At 37.4% G+C, this 23,874-nt stretch overlaps 3 protein-coding genes across 12 annotated transcripts in view; 1 reads left to right on the forward strand and 2 right to left on the reverse strand.

Annotated features, from left to right (window-relative positions):
* Positions 2,176-16,993, forward strand: LOC18612777 (chromatin modification-related protein EAF1 B). Of its 4 annotated transcripts, none has more exons than XM_018122185.1 (24): positions 2,176-2,532; positions 3,843-4,049; positions 4,170-4,224; positions 4,301-4,398; positions 4,493-5,951; positions 6,059-6,178; positions 6,346-6,621; positions 7,344-7,529; positions 7,733-7,813; positions 8,059-8,116; positions 8,195-8,709; positions 8,832-8,885; positions 9,401-9,458; positions 9,580-9,770; positions 9,874-9,927; positions 10,022-10,102; positions 10,362-10,496; positions 10,614-10,730; positions 11,503-11,603; positions 11,763-11,978; positions 12,065-12,440; positions 13,358-15,186; positions 15,609-15,668; positions 16,973-16,993. In XM_018122185.1, exons 2-22 carry the CDS (start codon positions 3,907-3,909, stop codon positions 15,101-15,103), a joined length of 6,120 nt encoding a protein of 2,039 aa, XP_017977674.1. In that variant the 5' UTR covers positions 2,176-2,532; positions 3,843-3,906; the 3' UTR covers positions 15,104-15,186; positions 15,609-15,668; positions 16,973-16,993. The 4 variants fall into 4 exon arrangements, with proteins under 4 accessions (XP_017977674.1, XP_007049765.2, XP_017977668.1 ...); XM_007049703.2 differs by lacking the exon at positions 16,973-16,993 and adding an exon at positions 16,319-16,548; XM_018122179.1 differs by lacking the exon at positions 16,973-16,993 and having other exon boundaries at positions 2,177-2,532; positions 15,609-16,048.
* LOC18612778 (trihelix transcription factor ASIL1) lies at positions 17,449-18,932 on the reverse strand. Its single transcript, XM_007049707.2, has one exon. It carries the CDS (start codon positions 18,619-18,621, stop codon positions 17,797-17,799), a length of 825 nt encoding a protein of 274 aa, XP_007049769.2. The 5' UTR covers positions 18,622-18,932; the 3' UTR covers positions 17,449-17,796.
* LOC18612779 (phosphatidylinositol/phosphatidylcholine transfer protein SFH9) overlaps positions 19,087-23,874 on the reverse strand; it is a 7,222-nt gene continuing 2,434 nt past the window's right edge. For 3 of the 7 annotated variants that reach the window (XM_018122217.1, XM_018122211.1, XM_018122206.1), the window contains 13 exons: positions 23,690-23,789; positions 23,206-23,472; positions 23,055-23,132; positions 22,850-22,951; positions 22,680-22,729; positions 22,482-22,581; positions 22,229-22,318; positions 22,032-22,124; positions 21,789-21,870; positions 20,670-21,067; positions 20,505-20,579; positions 19,488-19,659; positions 19,087-19,407 (listed from right to left, as the gene is read on the reverse strand). In XM_018122217.1, the coding sequence (XP_017977706.1) occupies positions 19,603-19,659; positions 20,505-20,579; positions 20,670-21,067; positions 21,789-21,870; positions 22,032-22,124; positions 22,229-22,318; positions 22,482-22,581; positions 22,680-22,729; positions 22,850-22,951; positions 23,055-23,132; positions 23,206-23,472; positions 23,690-23,789 (1,492 nt within the window). In that variant the 3' untranslated portion in view covers positions 19,087-19,407; positions 19,488-19,602. The remainder of the gene's footprint in view (positions 19,408-19,487; positions 19,660-20,504; positions 20,580-20,669; positions 21,068-21,788; positions 21,871-22,031; positions 22,125-22,228; positions 22,319-22,481; positions 22,582-22,679; positions 22,730-22,849; positions 22,952-23,054; positions 23,133-23,205; positions 23,473-23,689; positions 23,790-23,874) is intronic. The other 4 variants (XM_018122221.1, XM_018122228.1, XM_018122226.1 and 1 more) reach the window with 4 other exon arrangements.

Genomic DNA, 23,874 nt, shown 5'->3' on the forward strand with positions numbered 1-23,874 from the left:
TATATGCATAGATGAAATCTCTTATAAACCATATGCTCATTAATTTACCCAACTCACTAGGCAAACCTTGTTTCCATGCTTAAATTCCTTTACATAGGTAGAGGCGTTACATTTAACAAAATATTTCGTACGTTATAAATTAGTTCTCTTACATATTTCTTTTATATATTTGTACTAATACATTTTTAATTTTTTATCATTATTTTTAAAGGCAACTTAAAAATTTTTTTTATACTGACAAATTCACAATTTTCACGGACAGAAACTTATAATAAGGTCTGCTTCCAATCCATCGATAAATTCCATTGGTACATTACCGATGGAATTTATTGACTAAATTTCTATTTCATCAACCAATCCTATGACTGATGGATTCGGTATTCTGTTGACCAATAGATTGACGAATTATTCCGTCGAAGCATATTGTGACAAATTTTTCCAACAACAACGAAATGACCATTACTAACGACAATATTTCCGACCACATGCCGATAGATTTTTCCATCGACCATTCCGTCATTAAAGTTGTTACCTCAAATAGCAACAATATTCTTCTAAGAGGAGGGGTGAATTGGAAATTAAAAATTCTTGAAAACTTAAAATTGTTTTTACAACTTTTTCTAGAATACTTTAAAAGTTAAGAAAGCTAATTCGAAAAAAACAAATTCTTTTTGAGATGTTTTTGAAATTCCACCAACTTATCAAGTGAATCAAACACTCTAAAGATTGAGAGGAAAAAAATACACAATAGATTTTATAGAGGTTTGACCTTCTTACTTACATCTACTCCCTTACCCTAGCTAAAAAGTTTAGAATCAATTACAAGAAATATTTTTTCAGAGTCTTTTTAGCTTCATAAATGATGTTGAGGCTTCAAATTAAGGCTTCATAAATGTCTTGCAACTTTTCATGGTGCCTTCCACTATAAAATCTTGAAGTTAACATTAAATTAAGCAACCTTCCACATTAGGTCATTTCCATTCAGAAACTCTACTTCCATGGACTTTTATTAGCTTTAAATAATGATCAAATCACCAAAATACCTTTCAAATTAGTACCACCCATAACAGTCACTTAGTAATCAACAAACAAAGCATTTATAACCATTAATTAACAAAAAGTCTAAACCACTAATGGTTTGGTGCTTAAAAATTTTTTACATAATATTTGAAAAAATCTCCGAACTATTCAAAAACTATCAAATAAATCTTTATTTTTCTATTACGTTCAATTAAACCTTTATACTTTTATTTTGAGTCTTATAAACCCTTTTGATTAACAATTGATTAGTTATCATTAGTAAAAATGTCACTTTTCATTTTATGTCTAGATGGTGTTGACATAGAAGATGAAAAATGTTACATAATCATGTCATTATGCTACATCATCATCTGTTATAATATGTCAGCATGTTACGTTAATGTCATGTGACATAAAATAATAAGTGACATTTTGAGTAACAACAATTAATCAACCATTAGTTATAATGATTTGATTGAATGCAATAAAAGAATAAGAAATTATTTGAATTTTTTTAAATAGTTTAGAAACTTTTTTAGATAATATACCAAAATTTTTTTATTCCACTTCCAAAATACTTTTGCTTGTTTATCATCTAGATCATAACGAGAATGAATTAGTATAGTAATATTTTTAGCAAATTTTGTATGTTTTAAAGATCAAAACATTATTATGAATAATAATATTTTACTAGTAGCATTTGATATTTCAAGAATATACATGTACATTCCTTATTCATTCTATTTTAGTTGTTTAATTGTTTTTTTCAATGTTTCAAAACGAAGCTCTTTTTCTTTTTTGAATAGTAATATATTTATATTTTTCATGTTTTAAATTTATTTATCATAATTTTTTAAACTTTTTGATGTAAAAAATCACGGAACATCATTTTATATAGAGATTTAAAATTTTTATTAAATATTTAAAGTCAAAATATTTTTCTTAATATCCGTGAGGTAAAAAAAATTGGGAGGAAAGAAGAATATAATAATATAAGAAAATTGTAATAATCTGACTAAAAAGCCCAAAGAGTACCCAAAAACAAGAAGCCCTTATATCCTCGTCGTCTACCTCAGGAAAACCCAAGCCCATTACTCACTGAGAGGAGTCGCATAGTAACCCCGAAAAGCAGCGAAGCCAAACAAAACCTACACACAGGAAAAAAAAAAAACTAAAAAAACAAAAACAAAAACTCAAAAAAAAAATCACCAAAAAAAAAAACCAACTATTTTTTAGAGAGCGAAAACGAAAAAATTACACAAAGGACTCTTGATAAAGGGAGACTCGACAACGCGCTCATGGCTTGCATTTGCAGGGAGATGTTGCATTTTAGGGTTAATTTGTGTCGTTTTGATTGAGGGCACGACGTCGGGGAAGGGTTCGAAGCTTCAAAACCCTAGGAGCGAGAGAGAGGGAGAGGTAGCGAGAGTGTTAAAAAGAGCGGGAACGTTTCAGGTGCTCCCCGGTGCTTTGCCCTAGCTCCCAATTGTTCAACTCCGTATCCCAATTCAGGTTATTTTCGCGCTTAATTTTTGTTCGTGTTTTCTTTGGTAAACCCTAGAATTTGAGTAATGTTTCAAATTAGGGCACAATTTGCGTGATTCAATGCGTTTAGGGTTTCTATTTCTCTCTCTTGTGGTATTCTTTGCACGTTTCGATTGAATGCTTGTGGATTTACGTGCTAAGTGGTCTTCTTTTGTGTTTATTTACATTAATTCGAAGTTCAATGCTGAGGAAGCTCATTAGGCTCTACGTTTCATTGTTTTGAGACTGATTTTTGACTTCTAGTGGTTTTTTCCTGGAATTTGAAGAGAATTGCTGGTGCCAAACTCTTTCATGCTATTATTATCTGCTTCTATATGTATGCATATTGGATGGCAGTGATAGAATAGTTAATTACTATAATTCAGCATTGCTTTAGGCATTCCTATAAATGGCGGGCTATGCATTTCCTTTTCGAAGCTTTTAACTGTACTAAACTTAGTGGCTACTCATGCAAGTTCAATTTGTTGTGTGAGTTTTCCAGTTAATATAAGGTGGTGAATGAACTTGAACTGCCTTTTGAGATAATTTGGTTATATTCAAACTACAATGGACAAGTGGGAAATTAAGAGGTAAAAATATGTGATTGATGTGCTATTGATGATCTAGTTATGTAACACTTTTTTGTCCTTCTGTCAACTCATTGCAGAAAAAAAAGAGAAATAAAGTAGGGAGCACCTTTATTTGCGGGAAAATCACTCTTGTGGATTAATGTTGTTGCTCCTTAACCTTGTTCAAGTCATTATATGCTTACATTTTGTTCTTTCAAATTAATATACTATTCTTTTTTTGAGGAATAATCTTTATACAGTAATCCTTCTTATGGTAAACAATGCATATGCTGCATGCATAGTTCTCCTGTTTTATGTATTTTTGTCCATTTGTTCAGAGTTTCTACCTTGTCTTTCGGTGTTGGTTTCATAAATATCTGAGCTCCTGATAAACTTCCTTTTCTTTAATTATCTTGAGTGAGTTTGATGATAGCAGTTTGCAATCAATTTCTACAATTGTGAACCGTGGCAAATTTGATTTTTTTTTTCGCTTTTTTTGGGGACAAAACTTTAATATTTATTGAATGAAGAAAATTATTACTACTGAAATTATGAGGGTGAGTGCATTGCAACTGACTGGAGGTAAAAATATATGTTCATAGTTGATTGCTGCTTCTTTGCAATTCAATGTTTGCCTTAGTTTTACCTTTTTTCGCTACCTTAGTTTTATTTACTGTATTTGTTTTTTTGATTTTTTCTTTTCCATATTTTCTAAACATCCTTTTTTAGGTATTCAACAATATCTTCTTTTTGAATCGATGGGAGGGGCAAGCCTGTAGATATTTAGGTAGGGATGCATGGATGTAACTCAGGATCTGCTCTCCTAGTAAATGCTGAGGTTGATTCCATGGGAGGGGTTGTTGATGGCGGAGTCGGGATTGGTGTCAAAACCTCTCCGCGCAGAGCAGCAATTGAGAAGGCTCAAGCAGAGCTTAGGTGATGCTTACATTCTATTTTTGTTTACTCATACCCCTTCTAAATTTCCTAAAAAACTTGGTTCACATCCCTAAATACAGGCAACTTGTTTTTATTTTATTTTTTGCTCGTCTGTAACAGGCAGGAGTATGATGTTCGAGAGGAAAGGAGAAGGGAACTAGAGTTTCTTGAGAAAGTATGCATTTTTATCTTCTCTGGCTACGTCCAATTTTTTATAAATTAAAATTTACCATAAGATGCTTCGCTGTCAGGGTGGCAATCCCTTGGATTTCAAATTTGGTAATGCTGCTTCAGTTAGTGTCCAGTCTACTTCTCTCACTGATCAGCAAGCAGAACATTTTGTTACCAGGTATATTCTTTTTACAGTTGTGTGTTACAGAATTATGGTTCTAAATTGTATTGGAGTAATTGGCTGATGCTTCCTCTGTCCATTATTATTACAGTGAAGCGAAAGGTAGCTTTGCACTGACTGCCTCACCTCATGGTGATTCCGTAGAGAGTAGTGGTAGACCAGGGGTTCGTGCAGTTTGTGAACCCAATAGTGCTGATAACCTCCTACTTTTTGATGGTGAAAGTGAGTTGCCTGAAGGTGAAAGAAAGTCTATGCATCCTCGTAAGAGGAATACTGTTGCTCCATCAGAACAATCTTCTCAGATGGATGGGACTCAAAATGCCAAGGAATCTGAAGATTCTGCTATTTTTCGCCCATATGCTCGAAGGAACAGGTCCAAAATAAATCGAGATGGAGCTCGATCAAGTTCGACGGATATGGTTCAGGGTCGAGGTGGTCATGGCTCTTCTTTACCTGCTCGTGGAGCATCAAAGGATGTGAAGGTTTTGACATCTGAAATAAATAACCAAAAGGACAAGAACATACCCTCTGTTAATACTGCAAAATCTGCAACTTCAAATGGTGATTTGGCTTCAAAGGTGATAACTTCTGATAATCAGTTGAATATGGAGTTGGATGGTGGGCAGGCTGTGGAAGATACGACTGAGCAGTCAAAAGCTGATCTATCTGAAACCAAGGTTGATGCTACAGCTTCCAAAAGCGTGACAGATGACCTGCCTAATGAACCTGCTCCAGTGGAGGCTCATGAATCTCCAGTTAACTTGGCTTTTGAGGAACCTGATCTTGTCAGAGGGAAGGAGCAGGTAGTTTCAACTGGTCTTGAATGTCCCCCAGGTACAGGTATGACCAAAGCTGAAAATGATATTGGTTCTAATCAGCTGAATGGCTTTGGTGATGCCAAAAGAGATAGGAAAAACATACCAACTGAAGGACAAAATAGCAGTATAGCAATAGGGTCAAAGGGATTGGATTCGGAGTCCTCTTGTACTCAAAACAGCCTAAGCTTAGATGTAAATAATGATAATGATATGTGTATAAATCCAAAAAATGTTGATTCTAATGGAAAGCCCATGGAACAAACATCAGAAATAGAGGAATCACAAAACTTAGCTGTTGCTGAATTGGCAAAAGAAAAGAATGAGATCAAGGCTGTTGATAATGCTGCTGTTGTCTGTGATACTAATACTTCTCAAAATCACTCTGTTAATGATTCTATTGTAAAAATGGAGGAAGAAATTAGATCTGAATTGCAAAATGAGGTTAGTTGTCCTTCCAACAACGAGGCGCAACAGAGCAGTCATGCTGTATCAGAAGTTGATAGGAAAGTTAGTACTCTGTTGGGTGATGATACCAACTCCAACAAGGAAATTTTTTCTACTAGTAGGCCTCAAGGCACAATGGATAACTCTACTTGTGAGATTCCTGAGACGACTTTATCAGGAAGAACCTCTACTACTGCTGCTGATCCGCAAACTAGTTCAGATAATCATGTCAAAGTGGTGGACAAGGCACATGAAGATTCCATCTTGGAAGAGGCACGGATTATAGAGGTGGTTTGTTTATCTTATCGATTGATATATGCCCAGTGATTTCTTAAATTTAAATGGAACTTTTTTTTCTTTAAAAAGCTTAAAAGGTCTGGCTTTATGGTAAACAGGCTAAACGGAAAAGGATTGCAGAGCTATCTGTTGGTACATTACCCTTGGAGAATCGCCGAAAATCTCACTGGGATTTTGTCCTTGAGGAAATGGCATGGTTGGCAAATGATTTTGCTCAGGTATTTTCTTGTAGAATATAAAATTAAATTCATCCTATGCATTCTTCTTGTTCTTTTTCCCTTCTTATTGAGAACTTTTCTGTTTATTAACTTTACTCAATTAATGTACCTGTATATGAAGCTGACTAGAGAACATATTCCCTTTTTTATTCTTTATGTGCTTATAGGAGCGTCTTTGGAAAATGACTGCTGCTGCTCAAATATGTCATCGTGTTGCTTTTACTTCACGATTGAAATTTGAAGAACAGAATCGGTATTGGAAACTCAAAAGAGTAGCTTTAACCCTTGCTAATGCTGTCATGGAGTTTTGGCATTCAGCAGAGGTGCTTCTAAATAGTAAGGATTCAAGTCTTGGTCCAAAGAAATGTGGTCATGATTTGGTAAGGTCAAGGGTAATTGAGGCCAATGAAGTTTCTGAGAACAAGACTGCAGAACTTGATATGGTACTGGTTATATTTTTGGACTTTTCTTGGTCTTTATTTTTTAATCAATTTATGCATCTCTCTTTCTGATGATAGAAATGATGATAATTTTGTATGTTTGCTTATTAATGTTGATGCTTGTTTCTTTTATGTTCTTCAACTTCAGTTATCAGTTTTGTATGATCAGTCACGTTGTTAGCTGCTTATAAGTTCTGTTATTCAATACACTGTATCTTTCACATGCTATGAAGGTAATTTACTTGATCTGGGGAGAAGTAACTTATTTTAAATATGTAGAGAAGGGGTTACTGGGAACTTAGGTAGTTATATGGATTGTATTCATGTTTTCCTATTTGGATCTTAATTGTGTTTTCTAATATATATGCTCCCATGGTTTTCTAAGTGTGTTGACTTGCTGGGGCTGGTTGGATTATTTGATGATTGAGTTCATAGAGACTCTGGATGATAAGTTAACATTCAGTTGAAAATTCAGTTATCAAACATTCAGTTGAAAATTCATAAATGCCTTTGAATTCCAGAAGTAGGATCCAGAATAACCACTTAAATATCTGGAATTGAGTTACAGCTTTAGAGCTGTTTGGTCTCATTCTGCCCTCCCTTCCGGTTTTTTGTCTTGCTAAAGATGCCGAATAGCTCCCTCATATTCATGTTCTAGTTTGTATCAGATCCATGAAATTCTGTTCTTTCTGTCTTATCTTTATGTGCAACATGTTATGGAGCAGGATACAAATAAGGAGCAGCAGGCCCCTGGAAAGAACAATGAACTTGCTATTCGGGCATATGCACTCAGATTTTTGAAATATAGCAGCTCTCATGTTCCATCACTTCAAGCTGAAGCACCAGCAACACCCGACAGGATATCTGACTTGGGCATTATGGACATTTCTTGGGATGAACACTTAACAGAAGTATGGCTTAAAATTTTTCATAGCTTTTCAGGTTTATTTACAAATTTATAGTTGGCTTTTGATTGTAGCTTTTTGATCTATCTCTTTTAGTAGGTTGTATCTGTTTAGCTCTGCGTGCTCAATTGTGGAGTTCTGTATCTTGCAGAAATAGTTTCTTTATGTTTGCATTCTTTGCTCAAACATTTTATGTCCTTTATCTTCAGGAAAGCCTCTTCTATGCAGTTCCTTCAGGTGCTATGGAAACCTACCGAAGATCTATTGAATCTTATTTGGTACAGACTGAGGTAAATAGTGGTCTTTTAATGAGTTTATACATGCTCTTTTTGTTTTGCTTCCCCTATATCTAATAAGGGGGAGTATTTTATAAAAAAAAAGTCTTTCTGGACTAATGTGAATTGATTTGAAAAAGCATCAGTCAAAGTTATCATGGAGAACATATATGCATTTTTGTTGCTAATTTGCTCAAAGGCAGCTATTGAAACTTTTGTACTTACACTTGCTTAATGCTGAATGATTTTTTTTTTTTCAGAAAACTGGGAGTAGCGTGCAGGAGGAGGTTGAAACATCTGTTTATGATGCTGGAGCAGGTAATCATGACACTTTTTTGTTCTGAGTTTGTTAGCCATTGAATAATCTTCTGTTCCTTACAACTTCTTCAAATCCAGAGTTTGGATATCAAGATTTTGTGTATGATGAGGATGAAGGAGAGACGAGTACGTATTATTTGCCTGGAGCCTTTGAAGGTAGCAAATCATCAAAACTAAATCAGAAGAAGCGGAAGAACCCAATGAAATCATATCCTGCAAGACCATATGAAATGGGTGCTGATTTGCCATATGGAAACTGTGCACAGCAGTCCATGTTGATAGGAAAAAGGCCTGCCAGTAGCCTAAATGTCGGTCCAATTCCAACAAAACGTGTCCGCACTGGTTCCAGGCAGAGGGTTTTAAGTCCTTTTAGCAGTGCAGCTGCTGCTGGGGGTTTACAGGCACCGGCAAAAACAGATGCTTCTAGTGGAGATACTAATTCTTTTCAGGATGATCAGAGTACGTTGCATGGAGGCTTCCAGATCCAGAAAAGCATGGAGGTTGAGTCAATTGCAGACTTTGAAAGGCAGCTACCATATGACTGTGCAGAAACACCTACAAAACCTAAAAAGAAGAAAAAGACCAAGATTCCTGTAAGTTGCAATTCTTCTGTTTTAACTGATACAGGGGGTTTGTTAATCCCTGGAATGGTGTGGATTATTTTTGTTATTTGCCTTCATAGTTTCTAAAGGTTCCAGAATTGTGTTTCTTGTAGGGTTCTGCATATGATCAAGGTTGGCAGCTGGAGTGTACTGTTCAGAATGAACAGGTGAATTTCATTAGGTTTTCCAAGTTGCTTATGTTGACATAAATAAACTTTTTTCTTTTATTTTGCTTCATCATTTTCTTTCTAGCTTAAAAATTGTTAAGGATTTCAACTTTTTTCTGCCTGGATGAGTAATTACCTTTTGAGGTTCTCTTGTAAGTTACTTAAAAAAGTGTAATTTTATCAAGCAAGAAATTCATTTTCAAAGGTATTACTGGTTTTTAAGTTGATTGCCAAATTTTCTTTTGAGTCGGGTTTTCCTCCATTTCTTCACTCAAGGAAACTTTTAAAGCTGAATTCATTTTAGTATTTTCAGTTTTATGTCAGACCAAGTAGTTGTAGCAACAAAGTTGACTTCCTGTTTTCCATTATAGATATGAGGGTATCATAAGTATAATTATGCAGCATTGAACTTTATCTGCATGTTCTTCTGTTCTTCCCTATTGTTTGCCTTTTTGTTCTACATGGTAATTTTCTAATTGATAATCTCATGCTTGATGGTGCCTTTTCTTTTGCAGAGGGATTATTCCAGAAAAAGACAGGAGAGTCATCATTTTGATTCTAATGGAGCCACTGGTAAAGCTCTTTTTTTTCTTATATATGATTTAATGGTTGGTTACTTGGTTGGATATATCTATCTGGTATTCTGATAGCCTTTGTTCTTCACCCTTCACATTTTCAATTGCCTTTTTCTTAGGTTTATATGGGCAACATTCTGCCAAGAAGCCAAAGATAATGAAGCAACAGCCAGATAACTCATTCGACATCACTCCAAGTGGATCCATCCCTTCACCAGTAGGGTCCCAAATGAGTAATATGTCCAATCCCAGTAAAATCATTAGATTAATTCATGGTCGTGACAGGGGTAGAAAAGCCAAAACACCTAAGGTATTTCGCTCTTTTCCCTTTTGTTTGATAGTCTGGTTGATCATGTGCTTCCTAGGTGTCTTGGCTCTGGTGTAATTATTAAAACCATGTAAATTTTTTCCAGATGTCTGCTGGTCAGCCAGGTTCTGGTAGTCCATGGTCGCTATTTGAAGATCAGGTTAACTTTTGTTGTCTTTTCTTGAACTTATTCTTCAATTGCTGTTAAGCATTGTGACCAGGCCCTTGAAATGTTATTGTATTTATATTTTCAGGCACTTGTTGTCCTTGTACATGACATGGGTCCAAATTGGGAGCTTGTAAGTGATGCCATCAACAGTACTATTCAATTTAAGGTTAGTACTTGAGCAAATTGTCTTTACGAACATATTCTGTCATCAAGGGCTTCCGTGTCATGTGTCTGAAATAATTTTAATTTGCCACCAATGATGTGTCTGTTCCACTAAAAGTGCTATTTGTTCTTTCGTTTGTCTCTATATTTCTTTCTATATCTGCAGCAGACCTACTTGTTTATTTCTTTCTTTTCCCCCTCACCTCCACCCTTCCACCTTCCTCCATTGGGAAATAATCTCATGAACTTCTCAACATGTTCAGTGCATATTCCGCAAGCCTAAAGAATGTAAGGAACGCCACAAAGTTTTAATGGATAGGAGTGGTGATGGTGCTGACAGTGCTGATGATTCAGGTTCTTCTCAGTCATATCCATCTACATTGCCTGGCATTCCGAAGGTTCTGTCTCTCCCTCAAAGCTAGTAGATTCATATTTGTTAATGTATTGATATGGGACATATGACATTGAGCTAATTTTTCTTCTATGATTGGCTTCAATTGCTGTATGTCATGCAGGGAAGTGCCAGACAGTTGTTTCAACGTTTGCAAGGGCCGATGGAAGAGGATACTCTTAAGTCTCATTTTGAGAAAATTATACTTATTGGCAAGAAACAGCACTTCCGTCGGAGTCAGGTACATTTGTGAATTTTAGAGTACATTTATTTAATCTCTAGAGTTTCTGCATGTTGGTAGTTATACAATCAAATCAGCCTGATTTAATCAACTAGTTGAAGGTAGTCTTTTTGTTATCTTGAGTAATTTCATTTTTTCAGTTTTTTTTTTTTTTTTGTATCAGGTTGATGCAAATTCTGACAATGGCATTTTAAAAAGACTTTTGTGCAATGTTAATTTAATTTCTGAAGGTGCATGGGACTTGTTGATATAAAATATACTAGATTTGCTGTACTCCTGTCATTTTGAAACATTTGAATCTGTGCTTCAAGGAAATTGGCAAACTGGCACTTGTTTGGATTGTGTTTATTATTCACAGTTGCCTTTTGATTGACACCACTGTGCTGTTATCCTTCTTTTTAAATAAAGAAATATGTGGATGATGTTGTGCTACTTGAAATTTTAGATTTACTTTGAAAACATTGAATTGAATTAACTGTCTTTGAACTCAAGATGTTGTGCCCCACTGTTCGATGCACTTTGTTTAACATTAGATTGTGCTCTTAAAGAATTTTTGAATTCTATTTCAACCTAAATTTATTCTACTTTGAGAAATTTCACACCTTTTGTTGAACAATTGTGTTAGCATTCAGTGGTGTGCCAAAAAGTATGGAGTTGAACAAAAACTGCAGGCTTAATACTTGAAAGCATCTTAAATTTTCCTTGTTTTCTTCACCTTGAGTCTTCCAAACTTTCCTGACTTGGCCTTTGTATCTTGTTCTGTGTTGTGAAGCATGATAACCAGGATCCAAAGCAGATAGTGCCAGTCCACAATTCTCATGTTCTTGCTCTTTCACAAGTTTGCCCGAATAACCTTAATGGAGGGGTTCTAACGTAAGCTTTGCTTTCCCTTTTTGATTAATGTTTTAGCTTGTTAATTCATTCATATTTGTTAGTTTTTCACTTTTATGTTTTTTCATTGTTCTTATTAAGTTGTTGCTTTTAATGCAATGTGATGCAACATGATTTTATTTATTTGTTGTCTGGATAAAGGCCTCTTGATCTTTGTGATGCCACTTCATCAAGCCAAGATGTTCTATCCCTTGGATATCAAGCTCCTCATGCTAGTGGTTTAGCAATATCGAATCAAGGAGCTGTGGGATCAATGCTTCCTGCCTCTGGAGCAAATTCCTCACTGCAGGGATCTTCTGGCATGGTTCTCGGCAGTAATTTGCCGTCACCATCTGCCCCACTCAATGCATCTGTCAGGTATTAAGCTAATGTGTAGCTTGCATGCTCAGTGGGTATACTTTCACATACTAATGGCACAAATTTTGGGTCATATTTGCTCTCAGGGATGGTAGATACGGTGTTCCAAGAACATCTTTGCCTGCTGATGAGCAGCATAGAATGCAATATAATCAAATGTTATCTGGCAGGAATATTCAGCAGTCCACCTTGTCTGTCCCTGGGGCTATTTCTGGATCAGATCGTGGGGTTCGTATGATACCTGGTGGAAACGGTATGGGCATGATGTGTGGGATAAATAGAAGCATGCCAATGTCAAGGCCAGGCTTCCAAGGAATAGCATCATCAGCAATGCTGAATTCTGGCAGCATGCTCTCCTCCAATATGGTGGGAATGCCAACCCCTGTGAATATGCACTCTGGACCAGGTTCTGGTCAAGGAAACTCAATATTGAGGCCACGTGACACCGTGCACATGATGCGAGTAAGTTATTTATTTCTCAAAGAGCAGTGTGAGTCTATGCTTAAACCTACTGGGCTTCCTTTATTTTATATAAATGGTTAATTGGTTATAGTTATATACCAATAATCAGCATTAATTTTCCCCCCAGTTATTAGTGTAAATTGTCATTGATTCCATTTCCAGAATGCGGGGACTTCAATCGTACAGGTTTGAATAAGGATTTTCAATGTTAATTATGGGGAATCTATTGAAAGTGTAAAGAAATAGATTTTGATCAAATGCTTTATGATAATTTATTTAAGTAATTGGAACTTTCAATGACTGAGGATTACCTGCTGCAAAAAATCCCATCAAATTGAATTTTTTTTATGACTGTAAACCAAAAATTTTTCTTTTTCCCTGGTTCTGTCTCTAACAACCAGAAAAGACAATGTAATTGTTCCATTTGGAAGTGTGTGCTTCATATCACAGTGCCATATCGTTTGGCTACTAATGTCAGAAGATGAAATCTTCAAAATTGGAAATTTTGTTCCATTGAACTGTGGGTATCTAAATGATGACTTTCTTCAGATGTAATGACTTGCTGAAACTCAGGAATTAATATAGGCCATCTAATAGGGGGTTGTAGACCTCAATGCCCTTCAAGTTGGAGGATATTTTGTCTGGTTGAGTAAGCAACATCTGTTCTACAATCAATTGTTGATATTAACTAACCTTTGTTTAGTATCTTTTTTGATTAGCTATTATTCTCATCTTTTAAGCTTTGAAGTATTCCTCTGGGTACAGAAATGTGGTTAACTTGGCATTTACATACTTTGTTAATTTAAAATAGCACTGAACTTCTAAATAGTCGATGACTTTTAACTCTATAATTCTTGTACATTATGTGATGGACAACGACTTCTAAATTAATATGATTTTTTTTGTTTTTTTAATAGCCCGGCCACAATCCAGAGCATCAAAGGCAATTGATGGTGCCTGAGCTCCAGATGCAGGCTCAAGGGAACAGCCAGGGAATTTCTGCTTTCAATGGGTTGAGTTCTGCTTACCCTAATCAATCAACTGCACCACCTGTTCAGTCATATCCAGGTCACCCCCAGCAGCAGCAGCAGCAGCAGCAGCATCCAATGTCTCCACAGCAGTCCCATGGACTGAGCAACTCTCATGCTCATCTTCAGGGTTCCAATCATGCTACTGGGTCACAGCAGCAAGCCTATGCCATGCGCCTTGCTAAAGAAAGGCAAATGCAGCAGCACCAGCAGCGTCTTATGCAACAGCACCAGCAACAGCCACAGCAACAGCAACAGTTTGCTGCATCAAGTGCTTTGATGCCACAAGTCCAACCTCAGACCCAACTTCCCATATCTTCTCTTCAGAATAGTTCCCAGATTCAATCTCAACCTTCAACTCAGCCAGTATCACTCCCTCCTCTAACACCATCTTCGCCAATGACTCCAATGTCATTGCAGCACCAACAGAAACACCACTTGGCCTCTCACGGGCTTGGTAGGAACCCCCAACCTGGTGCTAGTGGGTTGACCAATCAGATAGGCAAGCAACGTCAGCGGCAGTCCCAGCAGCAGCAACAGCAGTTTCAACAATCTGGCAGGCACCACCCTCAGCAACGACAGCAAACACAGTCTCAACAGCAAGCTAAGCTTTTGAAGGGAATGGGAAGAGGGAACGTGCTGGTGCATCAGAATCTTTCTGTTGATCCTGCTCATCTGAATGGCCTTACCATGGCCCCTGGCAACCAAGCTGCTGAGAAAGGAGAGCAGATGATGCACTTGATGCAAGGTCAAGGCTTGTATTCTGGGTCTGGTATAAGCCCTGTCCAACCATCTAAACCTCTAGTTTCATCTCAACCTTTGAATCATTCCCAGCCGCAGCAAAAGCTATTTTCTGGCGCAACGCCCCCTTCTACAAAGCAACTCCAGCAGATGGCTTCTCATTCTGATAGTGGCACTCAAGGCCAGGTTTCAACAGTGCCCTCTGGTCATACACTTTCAGCTGTGCATCAATCTGTCCTGCCAGCAGCTATGGGTCTGAACCACCAGCATTTGCAGCTACAGTCACAGCCACACCAAAAGCAAGTTAATCAAAACCAACCTACCATTCAAAGGATTCTTCAACAGAATCGACAAGTAAATTCTGATCCATCCGGCAAATCTCAAGCTGAGTCAGCTCAAGTGGACCAACAGCCCATGAACAATGCTTCACAGATGGGTACAACCACAACCATGGCAATGACTCAGGCTGGCATTGATTCAGCTAACAACACGGTACAGGTTGCTTCTCAGTGGAAATCATCAGAACCAGTGTATGATCCTGGAAGGCCAAATGTAGCCACTCAAGTGGGATCCAGAGGGAGCCCTCCTCTTACAAATTCTGCTGGTAGTGATCCAGTACCTTCTGTCAGTCAAGGGTTAGGGCAGAGACAATTATCAGGTGGCTTACCCGCTCATGGGAATAATGCTGGGGCACAGTGGACACAACAGCCACAGATACAACAATCTTCCACACCGTCACCATCTCAACAACACCAGGATCAATTACAACAAGATCAGCATAATTCACCCCCACAACAGTTGCCATTGCAGCAGCAGTCACTACAGCAAACTCCGCATCTGCAAGCAGTACAGGGCAGCTTGTATCACAGGCCTTCCAATTCTAAGCTGGAATGAAGCAATCTAGTGGATGGAGCAGTTCCAACAGCCTTGGGTCCTGTAGGGTTGGGTTTGCATGCCCTTGTAACAGCAGTGTACAGGTAATAATGATTTACAGATTTAGGCAGACATGATATATTGATATTCTAAGTTAGGTTGTCATCACTGGGAAAAAATAAAACATAAAGAATTATCATAGTTGTAATATTATTATGATGATAAATTATATCCTCTCTCTCTTACATTGTTGCTTGAATTGGTTTTGTTGAAGCTTTTCTCTGATTATTAACTCCCAACACACCCTCTCTTGATTGGAGGCCCTTATCTCAAATTTTTAATCCATGGCTACCTTTTAAAGCTAGCTTTGTGTGGGTGCTTGGGCATGTATACTATTTGGATTGTGAAAACCTGTTTTGTTTCGCCCCTTTTCTTTTCTTGTCCTTTTTGTTTGTTTCTTTGGTATATAAATTTTCTTTCACTTGAATGGAGAGTGGACACTAATTATGCTGTGGGTTATATGCAGATGAAGCTGATTACTCCATTAGGGCATTGCAATGTGGAAAGAGGTGGTCGCTATTTGCAGGTTAGAAATTCACAGAAAAACTGTTGGACCTTTTCTTTTTTTTTTTTCTACTTTTATTTTTGGGTTTTTGGGGGATTATGTATATTACCACTGGTTTAGAGTATTGGGAAGATTGAGACAGATATAGAGGCATTTGTACAGGGGTCTCATCTCCCTTATTTTGTACTTTCTTCCCCTCCTTTTCCATGGTCTACCTTCTCATGTGCAGAGGGGCCCTATTTCTTTTTGCCCCAGTAGATTAGTGCATGTATTATTACCCTTTCAGTTCAAGTGGGTAGCAATCATTGTTATGGGCAAAAGCCTTCGGAAATTTTGTGAATATAAGGTTTCTGGTGTTCAGTGGAATTAGAATGATCAGCATGTGTCACTGCCTTGGGCAACCAATGAAGTATTGTAAGTTGTAAGAGTCTTTAAAAATTTCATAATGCAGCAACTTTCAATCGCTGATCCCTTTCCATTTCCACATCCTGCTGGTTCTTTTAGTCACAAGCCTTCCAACCTTGATGCCCGATACATTATGTTTTTGACATCAAGTATTGTAGTGGATGTATAACATTGGTCCTACCCGGTTCTGAAGTTTTAATAATCCAAAATGTGGTGGGATCTGATCTGAAATTCACTTTGGACCTTTGATTTGTTTCAAATTTCAGTCTGAGAAGAGGCCAACATTTGATGGGGACTCCAGAAAGTTGTATTCAATGTCAATGTAAATATTTTCTGACGGTGCTGGCATGGTATTTGATCTTTATGGGTAATTGATCTTTATCGTGCTTTGTTTTGCTTGGCCCCTGCAACTACACTTCTGTTCAAGTGCCAGATTATTTCCTGAATTAGCTATAAATTATGTATAATGCAAAGTTAACAGTGTCACCTTTGGCTTCGTATTGTGTCTATAAGCTTTGATCTTAATTGTATGAGAGACAAAGGGTTGTAGCCCTGAATCTGCCGGGTGGTTATTGAGTAGCGAGTATAGCTTAAAAGAGTATTATTCAGTATAAATTCCCAGGCTGCAACTCCGGTATATGGGTCCATTGAGGTTACAATATAGACTACAAGCTTTTGAATAATAAATGAGGTTTCACCAACCAAGACAGTTCCTCCCCTGTTATTCAATGCGTTCAACTGCGGCATACATAGGCCATCCGATTCTACCCATGAATGTGTGAATGAGGCATGCAAAAATCACCATTATCGTACATGTTTGTTTATAATTTGCACTCTCCCCTTGGGCAACGAACTAACATGTTTTATGGCTTGCTTACTGGCCAAATTCCTAATAACATAGTTTGTGTTTCTCTCAGCAGCTTGGGACTCCAACCAAAGACTGCCTAATCCTCTTCCTTCTAAAACCAAGCAACAATGTGTTAAACAGAAGCAACTTCACCAAAATGTTGGTGAAACATGCGGTGTCTGATGGACAAAAAATCAGAGTCAAAGCTCACCGGATCATGATCAGGAATACTTCAATTGCAAGGAAAATCAGTAAAAAAAAAAGAAAGAAAGGAAGTTGAATCAGACTAGGAGAAGTGTGCTAAAGAGGGATGCACCAGAGAGCCATAATATTTCCCTCAAATCACTGAAGAAGACGTGTGCACGTTTTCTCCCCAGTGAACTCTTAAAAGTGAGAAACAAGCACAATGCAAACTGCAAGCAAGTAGAAAAAATCAAAGCATCGCTACAGAATCATTCAAGATTTGATTCCCTACCTCTGTGCATGGAGCTCCAACCCTAACCCTCAAAATATATAAATATAAATATAAATATAAATACATGTATAAAATAAAATTGAAGAAATTGGACATGCCCATGTTTGAAACAAACCCGCACAGGACAGCATCCCCCAAGGACGCCATAGTATTAGTCATATTACAGCAACACCAAGACACTAGCTAGTAAGTGATTCATAAACAACAGCAAACAATGGATAATTAAAAAACATGATATCTTCTTCTTCTCCCTTGGACAAAAATTTCAGAGAAAGATAAATAATTGCACATAAATAATAATAATAATAATAATAATACTTTGTTAGTTCCATCCAAGTAAGTCTATACAAGCTGCATAGAACAAGAATTGAATGATTTGAACCTTAAAAGGTTTCTTCAAGAATCCAATTCTTCCTCCGCCTTCACTCTCTGCTCCGACCCAAACTCGACGCGATCACATCCACAATTTTCCTCTGTGAATCCAATATCATCTCAATCCTTCTATTTTCCATTTCCACTCTCAACCTTTCCGTCTCCTGCATCATTTCCATCCTTTTCCTTTCCACCCTCATAAACCTCTCCGCGAATCTCTTTATTTCCACTGCTAATTCCGCTCCCCTATTCTCTTCCCCAACTGCCACGTCTTCATCCCCTCCCTCTTCCGGTCTAACCCGTTTCCTCGCCCCACTTAAGAACCCTGAAAACCGGTTCACAACACTGGGCCGCCGCAAAATATAATTAATACTCCGGCTTTTACTAAACTGGTTTTCTTCTTCATCATCCTCTTCGTCCTCCTCATCCACGTCGTCGTTATTGTCGTAAATATTTCCTACTTTATGTCCATTTTCGGAATAAAAGTTCTTCCCTCTGTTTGGAACCAAGGAAGTCAACGGCCGAGCCGAGATAGGCAAAGGCCCGTGCTCGAGAGCTTCCATGGCTTCGTAATAAGGCCAAAGGGAGGCCGAAGCGACGCCTTGGCGTTCAGAGCGGTAACGACGACGGAGCTTCTCCATCTTGTGACGGCACTGGAGGGCGGTTTTGGCGGCAGAGTCGTCGAAGAGGCCGCAACGTGCGGCGACGGTTACGGCGACTTCTTCCCATTGGCTGGCTTTGAGTTGGCCGCGTTTGAGAGAATACCATTTCTCTTGGTAGGCTTGGATTAGGTTGAGGGTTTCTTGGGGGGTCCAGGGAAGGGGTTGGGGTTTTTTCGCGGGTTGCGGGTCGGCTGCTGGAGATGGATATGACATTATATTTTTATGGGGGATTTTTTTTTCCTTTCTATCTTTATAAGGATTGGGCAGGGTGGGGAGTGGCGGTGGAGGGGGTGGTGGGCGGTGGAGTGGGTGGGATAGGTGGGAGACGTTTTAGTTTCCATTTTTGAAAAATGAAATGGATCCGGATCTGGACCTGGATCCGGATCCGGTAATGTTGTTCTGGATCAACCCTTGGAATTCAGTCCTCCTAACATCAATAAAAGTTGGGCCAAGTAAGTGTTTCCCTACCCTATTATTTTGGGTGGCCCATCTCAAGGGAGGAAATATTTTGAATCCCACCTCTTGGCTGGATTTGAAAGCCCTTTTTCATTTGAAGATTTTCCCTTTCCATTTTCAGTTTTTAATCAAGTCTTATTTAAAATTCATTGGATTAATTGGGAAGTAATTATTATCTATTATCATTCTATTACTCACTCCATTTTGGTAGACATTAATTAGAGTCACAGATATCTTTGCTTTTATTATAATTATTGATTTGAAGTCGGAAGCATCTCCAACGCCAATGTAAAAGTACAAAACGCTGTGACCTCTCTCTAATTTCTTTTTAATGCGTGTGTTTATTGTTACGAACGAGTTCGCTCATGTATTTGTTCTCTATAACAAAGACCAAAAAATGAGGGGAAAATCAGACTATGTACAGAAACTGTAAAACCTATATGCACAACTGCATCTATTCCTAGCATGCTTCTTCTCACAGAGAATTTAATTCCCACATACTAGCTCTCCAGTCATCTGACAACTGCGTTGCATCAACCTTGACTGCCAAAAAGAATAAAATAATGAGATGGAACATTCAGAATGTGAGAGAGAGGTGAGACTAATGTAAAGAGTTAGTCAACCTGCTTGAATCAGGCAAAAGAATTCCAAATCTTGCAGTTTTATCATTGTTGAGAGACGACAGAAGATGCATATTGGCTACCTCGGCACAATCAAGCAAACACGCTAACCGCAATTTCATCTTCCTGGGTTCAAAGGTTTATAATTTCTTCGCCAACATGAATATGTCCCCTGCTAATGCCACACCCAATACCATCAAATTGTGCACTTTATTTGAAGATATACAAAAGCAATCAATTACATTATCAATTCCGTATGTACAAGTAAAGAATGAAATATATATATATATATATATATATACATATATAGCCCCAGTAATTAGAGCCAATATATATGTCCATGAATGACAGACAAAATTACATATTCTACAGATAATACAACATGAATGCGCCTTCAATTTCTGAAAACTCAGAAGAAAATAATGGAACCTAGATGAAGAGGTATTTAGGGAGTCCAACTAGCAGGTTTAGTTTTCTATATAAAAGGACAATGCAGGTGTATATTTTGATTCTTTCCTGCAAAATTGCTCAAGTTTGAAGAAAGGGAAACTTCAATTTCATACAACACAGAAACTTAAGGTTTTCTTTTCTCGGGAAGCTTTGGTAACAGCTTTACTACCAAATTGCAACAGCTTTTGTTGTTGTGAAGCGTCTATGCTTACCCCATATTTCTTTTGGCTATAAGAAATGGATAAATCAAGAATTTCAACTATTCAGGCATATGCTGCACCTATTAATAACAAGTATCACTGTGATCATAATTTGAGAGAGCATGGTGAAACTTTATTTCCCACTCAGGTTTGTTTTTATTATAAATTTGTTCAAATATTCATCACCTAGTTCATACACCTTCCCATCTGGATGGGCTGACATCACAGCACTTAGGCAACCAATCAGAACACAGGCTAGTGTGACAAATTACTTTCCTACTCTAAGCAGTTAAAACTCGTTCTTATCTCCCTAATGAAGCACTACCAGACCCAGTTTTATATTCTCTTCCCTGAGGAAATAGAAACTTACAGGTAAGTTGTTCTCTTTTAAATGTTCCAATGACTCAGCAAGCTCTACTTGTTTTGATGCAGTTGCAAGCAATGCCTACAAAAATTAAGTCTGTGTTCAGTAACCAGATTTTACAAAGGCACAAAACTGGTTGCAATCAAGACTTATTGTAGAAAGAGGTCTTACTTTCTTTGTTCTCTGTAAATCTTGTTCAATAGATTTAATACGATTCAATGACTCAAGAAGCATGTCTTCTTTTTCAGGAGGAATTTTCGTGGGCTTGTTATAAAGCTCAGTTACCAACGTTTCCAAATGTTGTAGCCTCTGCCAGCAAGGATGGAGTGAGTCCTCTTCTACTTCTGTCAAAATACCACTATCTAGAGAGCCTGAGCCTGCCATCTGGGGATTTGACTGATTTTCTGTTTGTTGTCTTGCCTCTTGCGCTTCTAAAAATCTTCCCAGTCCAGGGACTAAGAAATATATACATGCCAACAATTTGAGTACAAAATGAACCACTAAACTCATTACATGGTGACCAAACTTCTTTCCTGGATTCCTTGGAGTAATATCACGAGTTAGATTATCTGTCAACAGCACCGAATTAAAATGTAATATTTAGCTTACAGGAGAAAAACTAGCATAGCCAATAAGAAGTTCAAGTGCTGATAAATAGGACATAACATTCTTATGCAATAATGACAAGTCAGATTCATTAACAGTCTAAAAGTCACACTTGAAATTTTGATTGAGCATACAAGTTCAAACCCAGCATGGCTACTGAAACCAGATACAGAGTTACAGGCTCCATATCTTAATCAAGCAAGGCTGGTTGAGCATAGCTTGTCCTACACATGGCAGCATTTATTAGGGCTACTAGTTTTGCTTTAATCCTGCCATTATTGGTCTATAAGATAGTCTCATTTGTTACGATATAGTAGCAACTATATTTGTTAAAAGTTTAAGAGTCACACTTCAAAATTTGATTGGGCATACAAGTTCAAACCCAGCATGGGCAAAGAAAGCACACACAGAACTACAAACTTCCATATCTTAAAAGCATGGACAATAGGACATAGTTTGTCCAATAGATTCCAGAAAATTAATTATTGCTACTGCTTATCTTTATGCCATCTTTATTGGTCTAAATGATGGTTATTTACTATGTGATAGTTGGAACAATTATCTCAAATTACATGTTAGAACACTACCACAACACACATTTATAACAAATTGAATGATCTGATTTGAATCAAGAACATAAGCACAAATCCAATGTTCAAATAGGATTGCTGAGTGATCACTTACTTATTGAACTAGCATCTTCAATTCTTGCAGCATTTTCTGATTCAGTAATGCCATGCATAGAATTAGAACCATTCATCCTTACCTGACACAAGAGTTAATAGAAATTAAATAATATTTTTGCAGAGTAGCACAAAGAAACAAGGATCATAAATTTTAATGGCTAGAATAAATTCATAATTAAAGTTAAAACTTATAAGAGAAGTCAGAACAGCAAGGTACAACCAATTACTTTGAAAAACTTACTTTGTCAGACGGTGACACTAGTTGCCTGAAATCTAAGGTATCTGGCCTCATATCAGATACTGAATCAGCATAGGATATTTCACTACTTGCAACCTGCAAAAGAACCAATTAACATAGAAAAGATGCATAGCTAAATGATGATAAATTGATAGTAAACAAATGGGAATTTGATTAATAGAAAAGGGGGTGGGAGAAACCTTAGTAGACAAAAACTTGACTTCCAAATTGTCATTCTCGGAAGAACTTTCTGTTTTCCTTGAGTACAAGGCATCTCCCGAATGTATCAACTGAAAATAGAATATGGGCATGACATTTAGGGCATCAAATTATAATCAGGGCATCAGTTTGGAGCCAAATTTCTCGGACATCAAAATGCATGAAGAGAGAGGAATGCTACTAAAAGCTACAATCATATCTACATTTTCCTTTGAATACTGACAAGGATCCAACCTTCATTATTTCTGGGTTATTCCAGGGTCCCTTGTCTGATCTAAGACACCCACCATCACTAGGGCATGAACAAGTTCCACCAAGAAACTCTGGCAATTGGCTGCTTGAGAGATTTTTTGACAAACAAGTTTAGTTACAAAAGTCAGAACATAAGCAGGCAGTCAGACACTGCAGTAATAATATGGAAGAAATCACAACCTTGGATCAATAATCTCCAATAATTTATTATGAAATTTGTTCCCAAGAACCTGTATAATCAAAGAATATTTTTTCATTAGTTGAAATCCAACCTCCAAAAGTTGAACAAAGCATGTATCAATGTATATATATATATTTCTTCATGATCACATGTTTCAATATTCTTGTACATGAATCTTTGCAGTAGTCCTTGGATCAAGAAAGCCTTTTGCTGTGTTCCATAGTAGTTTGAATCCACTTCCAGCGTTAACTATGTACATTTGATGCAAAGTCTGTGGAGAGAATGCTAACATCAGTAACAGTTGAGGAATTATGCCTGAATAAGTAAGATATAATGGTTTTTTTTCCCTCAGCTTAATGAAGTAATTAAGCCACCTCAGGATAGTTGTCGCCATCAATTTTCTGCATGCGCATTACAAGATCATGTGCAACCTTGCCAAAGCTCATCCAGTTCTGCATAGAGAAGGACACAATGAGAAACATAAAATTGCATGAAATGTATGTTCTGTAATTTATGAACACTAACCAACCCCTGCACATCTAATATTGTGGTTGTACAATCTATGTGCCTCTTGGCAGCAATAGAACAAGCTGGAAACTTCTCCATGAAAGCCTTCTCAAAGCCCTGTACGTGATATTTCAAAAATCTGTCCACTGTAGTGACCTTCATCAGCTTGGCAGGGTCAATTTTACCAATTCTTTCAATATAAACAGGCCGACCCTGTTTGTCTACACCATGGTAACCGTGCGGGTAACAGTGCTGGACTTCTACGTATTCATCATATACAAAATCCTGCATATGCATCATAGCATCTGTTAAAACTATGAAATATTAAACTATTACCAACAGAAAAGGCAGCTAGCACAACTTTCAGAAAAAACTAGAAAAACTTTTATAGCTGCCAGAGACAGTAAAATATTAGTTGCTTATCTCCATCAACTAATCATAAGTAGTGCGGGAGAAACCTGACTAATCCAAGTTTAAAGATGATACAAGGAGCACTTTTTACCTGTATAATAGTATCTACTCCGTACTCTTTCCTCCAGTTTAGCATATCTTCCCACATCTGGATTGTTTTATCAAGTTCAAATTTCCTTGCTTTCAAAAATCTGCAAAAACAGATTCCAGATTTTTGAAATTGAATAAAATAGTTGAATGGATTTTTTTTGGGGGGGGGGGGGGGGGGGGGGGGGG

The sequence above is a fragment of the Theobroma cacao genome, chromosome 1 (genome assembly GCF_000208745.1).
Source record: "Theobroma cacao cultivar B97-61/B2 chromosome 1, Criollo_cocoa_genome_V2, whole genome shotgun sequence".
Lineage (NCBI taxonomy): Eukaryota > Viridiplantae > Streptophyta > Magnoliopsida > Malvales > Malvaceae > Theobroma > Theobroma cacao.

Bases quoted from the DNA above. Each gene is read 5' to 3' on its own strand.
- LOC18612777 (XM_018122185.1), top strand. From the start codon at position 3,907: ATGCATGGATGTAACTCAGGATCTGCTCTCCTAGTAAATGCTGAGGTT. The intron at 6,622-7,343 runs GTACTGGTTATA...GTTATGGAGCAG, and splicing joins AGACTGCAGAACTTGATATG to GATACAAATAAGGAGCAGCA. The intron at 7,814-8,058 runs GTAAATAGTGGT...TTTTTTTTTCAG, and splicing joins CTTATTTGGTACAGACTGAG to AAAACTGGGAGTAGCGTGCA.
- LOC18612778 (XM_007049707.2), bottom strand. From the start codon at position 18,621: ATGTCATATCCATCTCCAGCAGCCGACCCGCAACCCGCGAAAAAACCC.